This window comes from Dryas octopetala, chromosome 2 (genome assembly GCF_963921425.1).
Source record: "Dryas octopetala chromosome 2, drDryOcto1.1, whole genome shotgun sequence".
Lineage (NCBI taxonomy): Eukaryota > Viridiplantae > Streptophyta > Magnoliopsida > Rosales > Rosaceae > Dryas > Dryas octopetala.
The window spans coordinates 24,712,693-24,731,018 of record NC_141367.1 but is presented as its reverse complement, the minus strand read 5'-3'; the positions used below and the strand labels follow the sequence as shown (position 1 = coordinate 24,731,018).

The following is an 18,326-nucleotide window of genomic DNA, read 5'->3' as shown; positions in this document are numbered from 1 at the left end:
TGCACCCCTACAGTAGGATAGGTGATGGGCCTAGCATTAATTGGCACAAAAGGCTTAGTCTAATGGTTACAGATGAGTGAGCATGGGCTGGGTCCAAGTAAGACACAATCCGGTCCATTTATCAATGGGCAATCTGATCATTCCTTTTTTTTTTACACAATTATAAAAAATAAAAAATAAAAGAACTACATTATACCATTTGACACTGGACTCATCTCATCACGTGCTATATATTTCATTTATAAGTTTCTTTTGTAAAAGTATACTATGTTTATGATTGACTATATTAGAACAATATTTTGTGACGATAAATTCTTATATTTCTTGAAAAAAAAAAATTTATAATTTTACCAAATTTCAAAAATAAAGTTGACCCAAAAAATGGACTATAGCCTATAGGCTATAGCCACAAATGAATAAGTGAAAAAAGTGCTTGACCTTACCTTATCATCATCATGGTTGCAACTTGCAGAGAGAGATGGATAGATAGACCATACTCCAAAGAGCGTAACCCGCGAATAGTGATCGAGCGAGTATCAATGTACCATTCATAGCAGGCCAAACACAAACAGCTGAGCGACAAATCAAATCCCATATTCGGTATTCCTATCCCCAAAAAGCAACTCTCACTTTCAGCACTACAGTGCTCTCCTTGTAAAACACCCAGATATTTTCGGATTCCACTCCACTCTCTTCTCTTCTTCTGCTTCTACTCCTCTCTATCGCGCTCTGCAACAAGCCCTCACCCATCTTTCAGTTTCAGAGATGTACGTTTCGGAGGCATTGGGGAATTTCAGAGAGGCCCCTGTATCAATGGCTGCCTTCAACTATCTCAGAAACCCAGTTCGAATCCGACCCATGTCGCATAACAGTCTCAGTATCAAGTCTTTACCCTGGAATCAACGGATGAAGTGCCAGTGCAGCAGCAGCAGTAGTAGCGTCGACGAGAAGTCGGTGTTTTCGGTCACGCCGTCGAACAAGTATGACGTTGATTATTTGGGAGAGAAGACCAAAGGGGATTTGAATGTCAAGGTGGAGCATCTTGAGGCCTTTGGTAACTTTATTTCCAACGCTCTTTTATTTCCCACTTGCGGTTCTGCAACTATGGTGTCACACATGTGTAAAGTTTTGTTATTTTCCAGGAACCTATGTAGGAATTGATGGTCAGGAAACCTTAGAAGGTCCAATTGAAGAAGTTGCTAGAATGGAGGCTGAAGAAGCTGAAGATTTGCTCAGAGACTTGGGTGTCCCGGTGCTGTTTATTAGTTCCTTTTCTGCATACATTTGGTCCTATTAGTATACCCTTTTGCTCTCTTTCTTTATCTCTCTCTGGTTTGGTAGAGTACCAAGTCTGTTATGGTTCTTTGTTTGTAATGAATATCCCATTGATCGTTTCCTTGTGGTATAATAGTACTACTACATCATCAATCTGACCATCTTGGATGTTATTGTGCAGAGTCCTTTTTCGTCAAGACAATCACCTCGTGGTATTTTTTGTAGCCGCACATTGAATCTTCGATCAATCAGTGCCATTGGATATGATATGGACTACACCTTGATGCATTATAACGTGATTGTAAGTATCAGTTTCTAATTTTGGTACGTGTTGATTATGTGAAAATCTTTCTTAATAGGGTTGTGATACTTGCATAAACACAAAACTTGCACAAAACTACATGTGCACTATTGATGTCAAATTACGCATTTGGTGATGCTACATGGGGTATTACATGGGAGTATGGGACCGCACTTTATTTTGTTTGTTATTTTTCTCACATTAAGCACTTCAGCTTTGATGCTGACCGCATCGGGGTCTTATATGTTGCATGTATAAATAACCAGTGTTGGAACCTCAATGCATTAATTACCATTATTCTTCTGGTTACTGTTGGTGCTAGAGGAGGTGGGATTGTGGATTGTCTGATATGAATCTGTGTATCTTGCAGGCTTGGGAAGGGAAGGCTTATGACTACTGTATGGACAACTTAAGGAAAGTGGGCTTCCCTGTTGACGGTCTTGCATTTGACCCTGACTTGGTAGCATCTATAAACAAGTTGAGAAGTTTACTAGTGTTGGCATTTATGCAATTCATAAGATCTGTAATTTCTTTTTTCTCTTCCACCTTGTTCCATCTTTTCGTATAGGTCATTAGAGGACTTGTCATAGACAAAGAGAAAGGCAACTTGGTGAAGGCTGATCGATTTGGTTATGTAAAGAGGGCTATGCATGGCACAAAGATGCTATCTACTCGAGCTGTAAGGTACACTGTGAACCTTTTATTCTGATTATTGATATACAATGGAGATTCTGACATACTTATATTTTGAGCCATGGAGCTATGGCCAATCTCGCGGTGCAAACTCAAAACATGCATTCAGTCTGCTCATAAACCATTAGCAATGAATTATGATTTCGTGTTTAATTATAATAATATTCAATTAATAATTATAATTGACAATTTGACAACGTACTTATTCGACTGTTACCAACTAATTATTAGTATAAATAAATAATTTCCATAAAATGGCTTCAATTATTAAAAAATAGTTATTTGCATAATAATACTATTTTCTCTCCGGTTTAAAAGAAATTTCAAGTTCCAATTCATCATTTCCATATATTAAAAAAAAAAAAAAAACTTATAAAATTATCTAGTAAGAAAATATTTTTAAGAAGCTAATGATCTCTCGAATTTTGTGAAAGCCGGAAAAGTAAGAGTTAATTACACTTACACCCCCTGAGGCTTATTGTCTTTTCACATATACCCTTTGGGGTTTCAAAAATTACACATACACCCCCTGAGGTTTCAAAACTATTGCATATAACCCTCTACAAGAGAAAAAAATAAATAAACAAAAAAGAAAATATTTGTATTGAGATTAGACCTTACACCTTGAGTAATCTTATTAGGTCATTTCACTCCTTAGCATGCTTTTTTGCATAGTTTCTCATCATTTTTCGTTTCACTATCGGGGGTTATATACAACAGTTTTGAAACCTTAGGGGGTGTATTTGTAATTATTGAAACCCCAGGGGATGTATGTGAAAAAACGATAAACCTTAGGGGATGTAAGTGTAATTAACTCGAAAAATAATAGGTGATTTGAACATGAGACCTACTAGTTTCTAAGAGTTATAAATCGAATTTGTTCTTATAGTTAGGTGACACAAACAGTCACTGACTAGTTTGGTTTGTAAGATTTTCACTCTATCCCTTTTTCTTTTTATCTACACTGTACTCCCTCTTTGGTATACTTGTGTTGTGCAGTTGTGCTAAATACTAATCTATCCCACGAGATTTATAAAAAGTCTAGATGGTCATGGGAATGAAATTTCCCTTGCCAAAACAATAAAGAATGGAGTTTGCATTGATGATTTATAGTTTGAATGCCATACAAGCCTAAACCAACAATAATCATTTCAGGAAGTCCAACTTGCCTATAAAGGATGTTTGTTCATTGGAACATACCTGGAAAATTAGTGAAAAGAAAGTAACGAGACCCATGTTGATATAAAGATTGTTGTTTCTTTGTTGTTTAGATTCTTGGTAGATTTTCAAGCTCTATTTGATGATCATCCTTACAATAAATTGACAATTCTAAGCATATTTAACATACGTATTAAATTAATCATCTCATAGGAAAATTTCATTAAACCTAACCTTCTACCTAAAATTGGCCAAGCTTATTGGTGGTAATTGGCAAAGGTACGAAGCAGACTGCAAACCCAATATTTTTGGGTCGTGTAGGCCCAAATTATGTCTTGTCAATCATATTAAGATCAACCACACCTGAGTAGTTAGGTTGGTAATGGATCATGTTGTGTTGGATTCGTGTCGTGTTATTTTGTGTTTGTATTAAATATTACTCAACTCTAACTTGATTCGTTTAATTAATCGTGTCAAGTGACTCAACTCTAATTCAACCCATTTATAATCGTATCGTATTCGAGTTGACCTATATATATCGTGAACTAAAACTTAAACCTAATTTATTTTATTTTAAACTAAAATAGTTACTTATGCATTACCTTTAAAAAAGAAAAAAATATATATGTAATCATAATACAAACAAAATCATATACAAATAAGTCTTAAGTATACAATAGGTCATATAATACATATTAAAAAATTAGAAAAATTATTCATTTCCTTCATATAATTCTAATTAAGTGTGTTTAGTGTGTCACAATCAAGTTAAACGACTTCACTCTAACCCGATCCGCTTATTATTTATGTTTAATGAGTTGTGTTATATTTGTGTTTATATCAAGAAAAAGAAAAAGTTTGTCCAATAAAGTAATGACACGTCAGATGGTATAAAAATGTGGTATAAGAATGTGGTAAGTATAGCATTATTCTATCAAGAAATAACCAACCCAAACCTACTAATTTAGTGTCAGATTCAAATCGTGTTATCATGATGTGTCAAAATTTGCACCCCTACAGAGTAGGATAGGTGGTGGGCCTAGCATTAATTGGCACAAAAGGCTTAGTCTAATGGTTACAGATGAGTGAGCATGGGCTGGGTCCAAGTAAGACATAGTCCGGTCCATTTATGAATGGGCAATCTGATCATTCCTGTTTTTTTTGTTTTTTTTTTTTTTTTACACAATTATAAAAAAAAAAAAAAAAAAAAGAACTACATTATACCATTTGACACTGGACTCATCTCATCACGTGCTATATATTTCATTTATAAGTTTCTTTTGTAAAAGTATACTATGTTTATTATTGACTATATTAAAACAATATTTTGTGACAATAAATTCTTATATTTCTTGAAAAAAAAAATTTATAATTTTACTAAATCTAAAAGAAAGTTTCCTGTAAAAAAATATCTAAGAAAGTTATGCCAAATTTCAAAAATAAAGTTGACCCGAAAAAATGGACTATAGGCTATAGCCACAAATGAATAAGTGATCGAGCGAGTATCAATGTATCATTCATAGCAGGCCAAACACAAACAAATGAAAATCAAAGCAGTACTAGTACAGTAGTACTCTTTCTTTCTTTCTTTCTCTTTGTGCTTGCTTTCCATCATAGGCTTAATTAGGGACTTGAGCTAGAAATCAAACTATATACGTGGCCTGCATCCGATGAAATGTGCCTCTGCTCTGCTGGTGCTGGCTGGCCTGCGAGTAGTGAATAATGAAAAAGGCGCCTAGCATTTAGGCATTTATTCTGATTCTTCTGAATCACTGCAATTGATGCATGCATATTAATTGCATCTGAACATATAACAAACAGTGGTTTCTAGCTAGTTCCAACGTGACCCCATGTGAATATAAATACATATATGGGTTTGATGGGATGACCTTCAATGGGCCTCTTTCATCACTAGTTCATGTTAACAGGGACAGCTCATATGGGAAATTATGGATAGAAGAGTACACTAAGAGAAATGGAAATGGAAATCAAGATGAATTTTGAAAAAGGCCGGGCTCGAAATTTAGTTAATAGTGAATTAGGAATTAGTGATACATCAAGCATGCCCATTTGAATTTTGACACGTACAAATACATGCAATACAAGCTGTGCTAGCACTGAATTGAATGTAGGGCACCCGTGAAACTTGTTAACCTGAGTGAAGTATATAGTTGCAACAGTGCATGTGACAGACAGAGAGTAATTGTGATTTGTGAACAGTCTGGGACTACTGCATGCGCTGGATATGAAAGTCCACCGCACATGCACTTCATTACTACAAACAAGAAAACCTACCCAATGTTATTTTCTTAATTAGCTTATGTATTTGTCTCATATCGACCCAATTCAGGACCACCTTAACATGGCTCGGGGTGATTTGCTAATGAAAAAATTATTAGGTGTATCTGTTATACTGTTGTGTGGTGTAACTAATTTAAAGTGTACGGATATTATATTAATAAGGTATAGTATTAATAATACATATTCATATTATGACACGTTGAATTTATTATACTACTTAACGGTGTATCAAATACATATAATAATTTCTCTTTGCTAATGAGGCTCTATCAATTAACAATCAAAGAATGAGTGATGGTGGAGTAATAAGTTAGAAATATGGTACATATATGGATCAAAGTTTCGATTCTCTCCGATAGAAAATAATAAATAAATAAAAAGGAGAGAAATGGCACAACTAAGACAATCTGTCTTAAAAAGTAAGTACAAGTAATTTAATAGGCAAGTCTTAGCTACAGACAATAAAATGCAGAGTATATAAGCAGTACCTGAAAGACATGCATATAAGCCCAAACTGCTATATATCATCATATATCCTTCAGAAAATTGAAACAGGCGCCAGGCAAGTGTCTCTCAATTTGGTTGTATTGCAGTGGGAGTGTGTATACTAGAAATGATCAAATGATCGATGATGATCAACTAATTGATAAGATATGGAAATTAAATCTGGATGGGCTGGAATGAGAACTGCAGGGGATATTGATCCCTTTGAAGTATATATGCTTGTAAATTATAAACAAGTTAAGAAGATATGTATAATATAGAAGAGTAGGAGTAGGAGTTTGATTGATATATGGGTCAGATCAGATGCAACTTCCACATCACATGATGTGTCATATAACTTTGTTGCGTTCATTGTGGCATGCATGTATAATGACAAGGAGATGATACATATATTGAATTTTGTTTTGATTAAATTGACTCATCATCGGCTTTAATATGAGAATTATTCTATATAACCGATATATTGACACGTGGTATAACCAGTCTATATGTTATAATATGAGTGGATGTTATTAATACTATACCCTACTAATATAAACACATCGTCCAATAATACCCTTACACGTTGGATTGGTTATACCACATAGCGGTATATCAGTTATACCCTATAATTTTTCTTCTGCTTTTAGTACAAGTGTACAACTAAGGTTGAATATTAATGTTGTTGATTGAAACCCCATCTAATTGATCACGTGCTTAATTTAACAACTTGTTGATATCTAATTTTGTTGCTAAAGAACGCAAGTTATTTAACATGTCTTGTGACAAAAGAATACTCTACTCAATGTTCTGGAAAAATATTCTTACAACTTTAAATTTGGGATCTAGCTAGTACCCAAATCTTAAATAGTTTGTGCAAAAGGTTTGGTTTTTTCTTCTCAATGATTGAATAAAGAGGCCTGGGTCCATCAGAATTTTGTTCAATAAATCTGTCCCTACAGAGTTATTATAAATTGATCATGAAGGTGTCATTTTATGAGATATTCATAATATTCAATCATTATCTGCTGGTGTGTAAGTGGAATGAGTAAGTTATATATGCTATCACTTTTACTTTCTAACGGGTAATTTTAGTAAAATCTCAAAATTGATATTTTTGACTGAAAATTCTTAATTGAGCCAAACTAAAAAGTTTGAGATAGAAACAAACTGAATGTAACATTTTCAATTACAACAAGAGATATAGTTATAGTACTTTTGCTAAAATTATCCCTATTTTCAATAACAACAAACACAAAATGTCTTGTTAAAACTGTCCATAAAGTAGTTGAGACTTGGGAGGTGGTAGAACGTTGTAGTTCATGTGGGGATCGGATATCAGATAATAAAGTCTAATCTGATTGCCCTCTCCTTTTTTTCCTCGTTGAGCTTTTTCAACTACACACGGGTGTCGACAAATGTCTTTTTTGTGCATTATATATATCAGAGTTTGTAATTGGTGGTGGGTCAGATCAGAGGTCGGTGAATGGTTCTGTGATGGCAATGGCAGTCTCTGTCACCAGGCCAATCATATATATGTGCATGATCCGTTAATTAAGCAGATGTAGAACAAGCAATTGCTTTGAAATGAAATACTGAATGTGGGTTTTGTATGATCTTGCAAAACAAGAAAGTTGGCTTGACTTGTCTTCTATGGTACATATATTTGGAGACTTGGAGTGATGTTTAATCCACTTTTGTGGTTTTTGTAAATGGAAAAAAGGGTTGTTGAGGGGGGCACTTCAGATGTCAAAGGCACCAACACCTTCAAATCGTTTAAAATGGTAAAACACGTACATGAAATTGAATGAGCCCTTAATCAATCAACTACTAGGGTTGCCTTTCTCTCAATGATGTAGATTGACTGATAACATAAAGAGAAATACATACCAAATCATGTAGTGGGAAAAATATATGTAAATCAATCCAACTTTATAATGGACTGTATTCATATCTGTTGTATTGCTGCAAGTGCAGCTTTCAAGAAATAAAGAAAGAAAAAGGATGATCTATGCGTCTTGGTAATTTACCTTCTACATAAAATTGAATAACATTTCATATCTAGGAAAGAAGAACAGAGAAGCTCTCTAAGATGAGGCACTTGCATGTAATGCTACCAAAGAAGCATAATTGCCATCCTTGATATTGATCAAAGTTTCATGCTTTCCCTTCTCTGCAATGACTCCATTTTTTACCACTGCGATTAAATCTGCACCCTTGATTGTGGATAGCCGATGGGCAACCACCACTGTGGTTCGAGTCACCATAACTCGGTCCAATGCATCTTGAACCACTCGTTCGGATTCAGCATCAAGAGCACTGGTGGCTTCATCTAGTAATAATATCTTTGGTGCCTTCATTATAGCTCGCGCAATTGCCACCCTTTGCTTCTGTCCACCAGACAACTGAACCCCTCGCTCTCCTACTGTTGTATCATAACCCTGCATTGCTTTTCAAACTTAACATGCATCAATCTTCAACATTCTGAATTTAACATTGTGAATTTTCTTCAACTAGTCCTTCTCATTTATGCAGCACCATGGTAAAAGATTGTTATAGTGTTTGTAGCCAAAAAAGAAATTGACAAGCTTGTTAGTTCACTGCCTACCTGTTGTAAACTGCTGATGAACTTGTGGGCATTTGCCAATTCTGCTGCAGCTATAATTTCAGCTTCTGTTGCATTCCCTTCCTTTCCATATGCAATGTTGGCTCGGATAGTGTCATTAAACAATACAGGCTCCTGGCTCACCAGTCCCATTTGCTGTCTCAACCACTTCAACTGTAGCTTTTGGATTTCGATTCCATCTAATGTAATGTGACCCGAATCAGGGTCGTAAAATCTCTGCAGCAATGAGATCACTGTCGACTTCCCACAACCACTTTCTCCAACCAGAGCAACTGTCTGCATAACATAGTTCAAATTGTAAGTTGCAGAAACTTAAATTAGACTAGGAGGTCCAAATCTTATGCATTGCTTGAAAATGAGTAAAATGATAATACATTATACTATGGTACCTTGCCATGATGAATGGTCAAGCAAAGATCTTGGAAGATTTGCACGTTAGGTCTATTCGGATACTTGAAACTGACATGACGAAGTTCAATTTCTCCCTTCACATTTTCTATGGTTGTTCCGGAGTCATCACTAGAGTCTATTTTTGATTTCCCGTCAAGAATTGCAAATATGGAAGAAGCAGAGCTCTTTCCTTTACTTACATCAGCGGCTAGGGAGCTCGACTGAGACACTCCAAGAGCTGTCATAGTGAGAGCAAAGAAAACCTGCAAACCAAGAGAGCAAAATATTACCAATGGATTGAATGGACTATAAAGATTTGATTCTTACGTAACGAGTACTTATTTAGCAGCCGCGAGTCTAGTAAATTAAAGATTTGTACCAAAAGGCAGAGGGACTTACCCGGAAAACATCACCAAATGTTGTCTTGCCAGCTGCAACAAGTCGGGCTCCAGCATAAAAACTGCAGGCATACACAGAATATAGCAGAAAGAATGATATCCCAAAACCTGTCCCACTAACTAACCCTTGCCTTATCCCTGTCTTAATAGGGCCTTCACATTTTTTCTTGTACAATTCAATCACCTTCTCTTCAGCACAAAAGGAAGCAATTGTTCTAATACTCCCCACGGCATCATTGGCTACTTGACTTGCGTCCTCGTACATTTTCTGCAAGCATTTAGAATTTCAGCATTGTCCAAAAGGATTAGTCTAGTATGTAGATTATATATGTCATGTATGAAAACACTTGTTAAGTATGGTCGGAAAGATGATTAATTTTACAACTTCTTTCCCATTTTTTTTTTTCTTTTTCCTTTCACTGCAGTTGGATGAAGTTTTGACTGCATCAGCTAGAAGTTTACTAAATTTTTTTAAACTTTGGACTTTGGAGCAATACCTTTGCATCTGCACTGAATCCCTTCATGAACTTGATTTGCACATATCCATTTACTCCTAATAGAGGCAGCATAACAAGGATTATAAGAGCGAGTTGCCAATTTGCCACAAATGCAATACACAAGCCAGCAACTGCGGTTGCTGTATTCTGAACCAGCAAACCTAAAGCATCTCCAACCAGCCCTCGCAGAGAAGCAGCATCTGAAGAAAGCCTTGCACCAATTGCACCACTTGAGTGCTCAGCTTCATCAAACCAACTTACTTCCATGTAAACCACCTTCTGAAAGCACATTGATCGGACACGTCTTATTAACTTGCACCCCGCCACAGAAAAAAGGTATCCTCTTGATGGCTGTGCTAAGAAAGATGCCACTCCAAGAACAACAAAGATTGATGCCCAAAACTGGGAATCCTTACGGAGTTGATCATGTGGCTCAAAGAAGGTCTTGATTACACTTGATATCAATATCCCAAAAACAGGTAATATTACCCCATTGGCTGCTGCAGCTATAGTACCTAGAAGCAACACTGGGATCTCTGGCTTGTTGAGGTAAGCCAGGCGGCGGAGTGAAACTTTTTGACGCACTTCTGATGGTGCTGAAGCAGGATTATCAAGTTCCGCAGGTGCTGATTCAAGGAGACCAGTGGGGACACCATATGAGTTTGAGAATGAGTGACGACTACTATTAATATCTGGCCTTTCCTGATCATTTACAGCAGTTTGTTCTGACACACTGTTAATCTCTTGCAACCGTATAAGCTGGCTATATGCTCCATCAGGATCCTTAATTAACTCAGAATGTGGACCTGCTCAGTTGAAAAGGATCAGTGTGTGCAGTTCTCATGAATTAAGAATATGGTGAATTGTAATACCGTGTTCAACTATTGACAATGTATTACCTTTTTCAACAATTGTTCCTCGATGTATAACAGCAATGGTGTCAGCATTCCTTACTGTGCTCAAGCGGTGGGCTACAATGACAGTAGTCCTGTTAATCATGATTCTGTCCAGTGCCTCCTGCACAACTCTCTCAGATTCTGCATCAAGAGCGCTTGTGGCTTCATCTAAAAGTAGAATTCTTGGATTTTTCAGAATTGCTCTAGCTATAGCAACTCTCTGCTTTTGGCCCCCAGATAGCTGAATTCCATGCTCACCAACCATTGTATCTAGTTCCTAAATGCACAAGTCACAAACCCACACAATTAGAAAAATGAAATTGGAAGTGGAGTTGAGTTGAGTTGAGTTAATTTAATTATTGAAATTATCTGTAAGTTATTAAATAATTCATTTGATATGTCTTATTTCCCAAACTTAGAGTAGAGTACCCAAAATTAGAGGAAAAATTACTCAAACTTAGAGGAAACTATAAACTAATATAACCTGAGGCAGTTTGTCTATGAATTTAGCAGCATTGGCAAGCTCAGCAGCAGCCCTTATTTCTTTAGTAGTTGCACCATCCTTTCCATAGGCAATATTATCTTTAATGCTAGAAGTAAACAAAATGGGTTCCTGGCTGACAAGGCCTATTTTCTGTCTGATCCATTTCAGCTGGAACTCTTTGAGATTAATACCGTCAATAAGAACTTCACCAGCTTGGGGGTCATAAAATCTCTCAATCAAACTGATTACAGTTGATTTACCACTTCCGCTCTCTCCAACCAAAGCAACAGTTGCACCACTAGATATTGAGAGAGAAAATCCACGGAATATTTGTTCATCCGGTCTTGCAGGATAACTAAAATAAACATCCCTCAGTTCTATGTCTCCACGGATATCTTCTAATTGCCGCCCATTAGTGTCAGCAGCATCTATCTCCGGCTTTCTGTCAATTGTCTCAAACATTTTAAAAGCTGCAGCTTGCCCAGCAGCAATTGCACTCATGCATGGAGATGCCTGCCCAAGAGACCTGAAAATTTATCGCAAAAACATTTACATATCTTCATATTTTCTGAAGCATCAAATATCAAATTTTGGAGTGAACGGGGAGGGGAAGTAGTCGGTAGATTTTGAATATCCCATTCTTGCAGAGCAAACAAAAATACAAACATGTTTAACTAGTACAATAATGCTAGGTGACCAAATTTGTTTTCCAAATTTAACAAAGTGCAACTTACAAGGAGCCAGTCAGCACAGCGAAAACTACATTCATGACATCTCCTCCTTTATATCCTTTTTCAAGAATCATTTTTCCGCCAAACCATATAGCCAAAGCAAAACTAGAGAATATAATAAGCATAACCGTTCCAATACCCAACCCGGATGCCAAACCCTCATGTACACCAGACTTGTAAGCTTTAGTTAATGAGGAGTTGTACTTAGCTATAGCTTGTTTTTCCCCTGTAAATGATGCAACCTGCATGAGGAATACCCTTCAGTTTTAGTTCGATACAAAGAAAAAATAACTAATCAAAAGTTCTTTTAAGACAAGTATGCATACAGTTCTGATTGAACCAATTGTCTGCTCTACCACAGTTGCTCCCACTGAATAAGCAGCTTGTCCACGGGATGCCAACTTTGATATTATGAGGCTCATGATGGCACCGGAGAAGACAAGAGGGGGAATAGAAGATAGCATGACAAGGGTGAGAAGCCATCCCCTAACAAATGCTATAATAAAGCCTCCTATAAATGTTGCAACTAACTGGATAAAACTTCCTACCTGCAATAAGAAGATGAAAGTAATGAGAGTTTATTGGAGAAAATGGCAACGACTCAGAGCTTTTGTGTGGCATGTAAATACCTTCTCCCCCATGGCCTCTTGAATGAGCACAGTATCACCTGACATCCTCCCAACAATTTCCCCAGTGTTAGTTTCTTTATCAAAAAAGCCAACATCTTGCCTCAATATTGTTTTCAAGTATAAACTTCTTATTCGTGCAGCCTGTCTCTCTCCAGTGACCATCCAGCAAGACATCTCTGGCACATAGCAAATATAAGTATCTCAGTTTCCAATAAGCCAAACTAACTCTTAACCAGATGATGGTAAGTTTTATGTCAGCAGGGAGCCTAGTGTACTTACGTAGAAATGAAGCAGCAGCCGCCCCCACAGCCAAGTAAATGTACTTTAGAGACACCTGAGGATATTGAATTGGCCAAATTATTTCTGTCAAACCTAGTTAATAATAGTTACATATAGCACAATTTAGCAAATATGAGACTTGCTTGATACAGAACTCATTTAGTGAAGGGACATCCTATTTTAGCAACTAAATCAGAGACACCAGAGAACCAACAAACAAAATATATTGAAAAGTTCACTTGACACAAATTCTGATGATACCAGATAGAATCATTAAGTGGAATTTTTTTAGTTATGCAAAGTGGACTAACTTCAATATAGTATGGATGTTGCATTAATAGAGATGACTAAAATTTATCAGGTTCTAGTCACAGAATGCATACCTTGGAAACTGCATCAACCGCTTCCTTGGTATTCCCAGATTCTCCAAAAGAATTAATCACATCTCCAAACATTATGGTCATTAGAGGCATACAGAGCCCATTTCCAATAGCGCTGATTGTACCAACAGACATTAACAGGTAATCCAGTGAATCAGCAAAGGAGAAAAGCTTGTAAAATGGTACTGTTTTGGTGCCATCCTCCTTGCTCTTGCTTGTATCTTGGTGGTTGTTAGTGTTTTCTGGATCTTTTTGGGAATCCGCCCCTGCTGCGTGGCTGTTTGATGCCGTGCCTTGCTCAGTGATTACATCTCCATCCACAGGATTTTCCTCAGCCATGTTTTTCACTCCAATAGTACTTAAGCTGCTATATTTCACAACAAGCACCTCAGAGAACTAAGTTGCTTTGGTTGAAAACAAGCTCCTCACAGAACTTGGATGATAAGATCAGAGCTGCAAGAGAAACATTTCTAGTTTGAATTAGTAACCAAAATTTTATTTTGTAATTTAGTTTTTTGGGCAGTATGCAAACCAACAAGGAACAGATGCCAACTCGTCCTAATTGAATGTAAAGTTGATCATTCGACCAAAATAAAAAAATTCATGTATTCCAATATTCTTCTTTTGTGTGTGTCTCTGTGTGTTTGTGCACGTGTCAGTATGGCAGTACTGTAGTTGAAGTAAATAGTGCAGAATATGAATATATTGATTCCAGAAAAAGAAAACTGTCTGTGTAGAGGGGAAAATGAACCAGATGACAAACCAAACAAGTAATTAATAAATCAATAATTATGAAGGTTTTTTGCAATGAAAAGACATTATAACAAAACTGAGCATTAAAAAAGCCTCACACAGAAAGCATGTAGGCAGTACTCACACATTGAAATCACGAGGAAGGCATTTCTTGTCAATCTGTATATAAACAAAAAGAGTAATAGGAATAAAACTTTACAACCTCAGCAGAGGATTTTGAATTCTCTCCCTCCAAAAAAACAATGGAAACAAACAACATCAAACAAGGAATCAAATGATGAAAGACAAAGAGAAAGAAACCAATGGGCCAGCGAATGCATGCTGAAAGAGAGATTAAAGGGAGAGACATAATCACAAACAACAGGGGTACAACTTAAAAGTGTTGCAAGAAACATTAATATCACCAAAGGATAAAAAAAGGAGTGTTAAGGTATCAGGTTAAGTACCACTTTTTGGGAACTGGGTTGATGAAGTTGCTGTGTATTTCTCAGCAAGCACTGATTTTATAAGCCAGCAAAAATCACCCTACTGCTTACCAACTACAGATAGTCGGATCAATGATTAGTCGAGTGTCATACTGTCAAACATTCAAATTATCTCAAAAAAAAAAAAAAAAACTTATAAGGCAAGAAAAGAAGTACAATTCAAGTCCTCAACTCCTCTTCAGAGCTTAGTTGCTTTGATATTGATTGGGTTGGAAATGTGTAATGGGTAACTTGGGTTTTACCATTTCAGATCCTCTATTCTTTCTGCTGCTTGCAAAATGCAATGTAGCTAGCCGTCCTCTTTTTGTGACGGGTGGGGTGGTCAATTACCGAACGAGTACATAAGGAATGAATAAAGATGGAAGCTCCTATTGGACATTATGTTGTATTTTGTTAAAGGCTATGGTTAAAATACATGGAATAGGATTATAGGACAGGAATCGCAGCAAGAAAAAAGATAAAGCATGGAAGTGGGTGCAGTGCCGGCTCAAGCATAAGGCGAGCAAGGCCTGTGCCTAGGGCCTCAACATCAGGGAGGCCTTATATTAAAAGTATTTAACACATTATTATAAAAAAAATTTAATATTTATAATTAACCAATTAGGCCTCAGAATTCAGAAAGAGGCTTTCTACTTTCCTGTTTAATATTTAGGTGTGAGATTCTTCATTATTTGTTAGTAAGATTTTTGATTTTTTTTATTCCTTTAGGCATGAGATAAAGCATAAATAGATGAATTAATTACTTCATGAATGATCAGGCAAAAAAAAATTGCTTCATGAATTGTTTTCGGGGACATTTCACATTTGTTTCATTTGTGCATTGTGATTTGCCCTTTTTTTTTTTTTCTTTTCTCTCATTTTCTATAATATTTCTCGTTTAAAACTAAAAGAAGCAGCCTTACGGGCTGATTTTTTGTTGGAATGGCTAGTTCATCTATGCAACAAGTGCAGACTAGCAAAGCCAGTACTTCAAAGTTTAAAATCATGTTTTATTGTTCTTGAATATTGTATCTCATACTTTAGCTTTTGTTTGTTATTAATAATATTAATTATGTCTAGTAGGAAATTTGAATATGCATATGAAAAAGAACAATGTTTGGGTTCTCATATTTGAGGACCAACTTTGTCCTCATAACCAATTAAATGAGCTCTACCATGAGAGAAAAAAGAAAGTTAGGATGGTGGATCTCATCATGGGCTTATTTAATTGGCTATAAGGACAAGGTTAATTCTCAAATATGAGGACTTAAGCATTGCTCATATAAAAAACTTAAGAAAAAAAGGCCTCCTAACTTAAGATTTTTTTTAAACAAATATTTTTGAATAATATATTTGGAAGGTCTCTGTATAATTTTGCCTTAGGCCTCACATTCCACGCCACTGAGTGCGTGACCCAACATACAAAAACGGTGCTGTTGAGTGTTGAATATGACCTGAGGACTGAGCTGTTGTATACTTGACATTAGGAAAAGTCATGGGCCAGCCATATGGAATATCACAATTCAACCCCTCTAATTTTTTATTTTTTAGTCAAAAATGGCTCTTAAACATATTATATGCACTTCGGGTATTGGGTACATGTACAGGCATGTATAAAGTATAATAAAGGGATGAAGGAGCTAAGCTATAATCTTTTGGGTGATTCTGGCATCTAAATTTGAGTATTTACATTTGGTTCGGACTGATTTTGTATGAAAATTTTTTATGTTAATTTTATATAAAAAAACTTTTTATTTGTAAAGAATTTCACTATTAGAATTCCGAATTCTATATAAAATTTCGTCGGGACAAACTTCAGATATATAATTAATTCTAAATTTTTTTTAATATAAGATCACCTTCTAACCAAATATAAATTACCTATATATATAGATGCCAGAATCCTTAATAATCTTTTATTCACAGCATAACAAACAACATACAGGAAATCTGACATCAGACATAACAAAGCAACCCTGTCCCTGTTCTTAATTTGTCGTACTGATTTCATGATGTCCTTACTTTGATTTACTTATAGAAACCTTGGATGGATTTGTGTGTTTTTTATGTTTGTTTGTTATTGGCCTAGTATTTTTAGGACCACTGCCCAGCTCACTGGATAACAAATCGTTAATATATATATTTACTTGTCATTTTCCAAGGAGAGAAAAAGTATAATACACGAATTCTAATATTTTTTTTAGGGTTATTGCTATATAAGATATATTATGTTGTCAATTCTGAATGAATTATGATTTCGTGTTTAATTATAATAATATTCAATTAATAATTATAATTGACAATTTGACAACGTACTTATTTGACTGTTATCAATTAATTATTAGTATAAATAAATAATTTCCATAAATGGCTTCAATTATTAAAAAATAGTTATTAGCATAATAATACTATTTTTCTCTCCGGTTTAAAGGAAATTTCAAGTTCCAATTCATCATTTCCATATATTAAAAAAAAACTTATACAATTATCTAGTAAGAAAATATTTTTAAGAAGCTAATAATCTCTCAAATTTTGTGAAAGCCGGAAAAATAATACGAGATTTAAAAAAAGTCTAGATGGTCATGGGAATGAAATTTCCCTTGCCAAAACAATAAAGAATGGAATTTGCATTGATGATTTATAGTTTGAATGCCATACAAGCCTAAACCAACAATAATCATTTCAGGAAGTCCAACTTGCCTATAAAGGATGTTTGTTCATTGGAACATACCTGGAAAATTAGTGAAAAGAAAAGTAACGGGACCCATGTTGATATAAAGATTGTTGTTTCTTTGTTGTTAAGATTCTTGGTAGATTTTCAAGCTCTGTTTGATGATCATTCTTACAATAAATTGACAATTCTAAGCATATTTAACATACATATTAAATTAATCATCTCATAGGAAAATTTCATTAAACTTAACCTTCTACCTAAAATCGGCCAAGCTTATTGGTGGTAACTGGCAAAGGTACGTAGCAGACTGCAAACCCAATATTTTTGGGTCGGGTAGGCCCAAATTATGTCTCGTCAATCATATTGAGATCAACCACACCTGAGTAGTTAGGTTGGCAATAGAACACACAATAGATCATGTGTTGGATTCGGTCGTGTTATTTTGTGTTTTTATTAAATATTACTCAACTCTAACTTGATTTGTTTAATTAATCGTGTCAAGTGACTCAACTCTAATTCAACCCGTTTATAATCGTATCATATTCGAGTTGACCTATATATCTCGTAAACTAAAACTTAAACATAATTTATTTTATTTTAAACCAAAATAGTTACTTATGCATTACCTTTAAAAAATATATATATGTAATTATAATCAAGGAATAAAATTTCGAGTTTCGAGGGAATTTCAATGAAAATTTCGACGAAAATTTTGAAGATTTTTAAATTTTGACAAAAATTAAACGGAAACGACGGAAATTGCTATCAAAATACAGAAATTTTGAATGAAACTTTACCATATGTTTATTTAACATATTATCTACTAAATTGATAAAAAAACATTGAAGAAACCAAATTATATAGTAGGTTTCATGTAATATAAGATGAATATAATGCGCGCTTGAGGCAAATAC

The 18,326-nt window shown here is 35.3% G+C and overlaps 2 protein-coding genes across 3 annotated transcripts; one reads left to right on the top strand and one right to left on the bottom strand.

The window, feature by feature from the left end:
* The first annotated feature begins 582 nt into the window (after positions 1-582).
* LOC147294555 (uncharacterized) lies at positions 583-2,370 on the top strand. Its single transcript, XM_086234160.1, has 5 exons — positions 583-1,054; positions 1,155-1,252; positions 1,457-1,576; positions 1,947-2,036; positions 2,145-2,370. The coding sequence occupies exons 1-5, from the start codon at positions 766-768 to the stop codon at positions 2,283-2,285; spliced, it is 738 nt and encodes a 245-aa protein (XP_086090286.1). The 5' UTR covers positions 583-765; the 3' UTR covers positions 2,286-2,370.
* Positions 2,371-8,122: 5,752 nt separating this feature from the next.
* Positions 8,123-15,001, bottom strand: LOC147294554 (ABC transporter B family member 11-like). Of its 2 annotated transcripts, XM_086230442.1 has the most exons (14): positions 14,916-15,001; positions 14,721-14,813; positions 13,525-13,974; positions 13,142-13,196; positions 12,863-13,038; positions 12,560-12,781; positions 12,237-12,475; positions 11,503-12,028; positions 11,022-11,295; positions 10,123-10,928; positions 9,627-9,893; positions 9,227-9,490; positions 8,820-9,113; positions 8,123-8,652 (listed from the first exon to the last, which is right to left on the bottom strand). In XM_086230442.1, exons 3-14 carry the CDS (start codon positions 13,858-13,860, stop codon positions 8,299-8,301), a joined length of 3,813 nt encoding a protein of 1,270 aa, XP_086086568.1. In that variant the 5' UTR covers positions 13,861-13,974; positions 14,721-14,813; positions 14,916-15,001; the 3' UTR covers positions 8,123-8,298. The 2 variants fall into 2 exon arrangements, with proteins under 2 accessions (XP_086086568.1, XP_086086569.1); XM_086230443.1 differs by lacking the exons at positions 13,142-13,196; positions 13,525-13,974; positions 14,721-14,813; positions 14,916-15,001 and having other exon boundaries at positions 8,502-8,660; positions 12,863-13,039.
* Between the last annotated feature and the right edge of the window lie 3,325 nt (positions 15,002-18,326).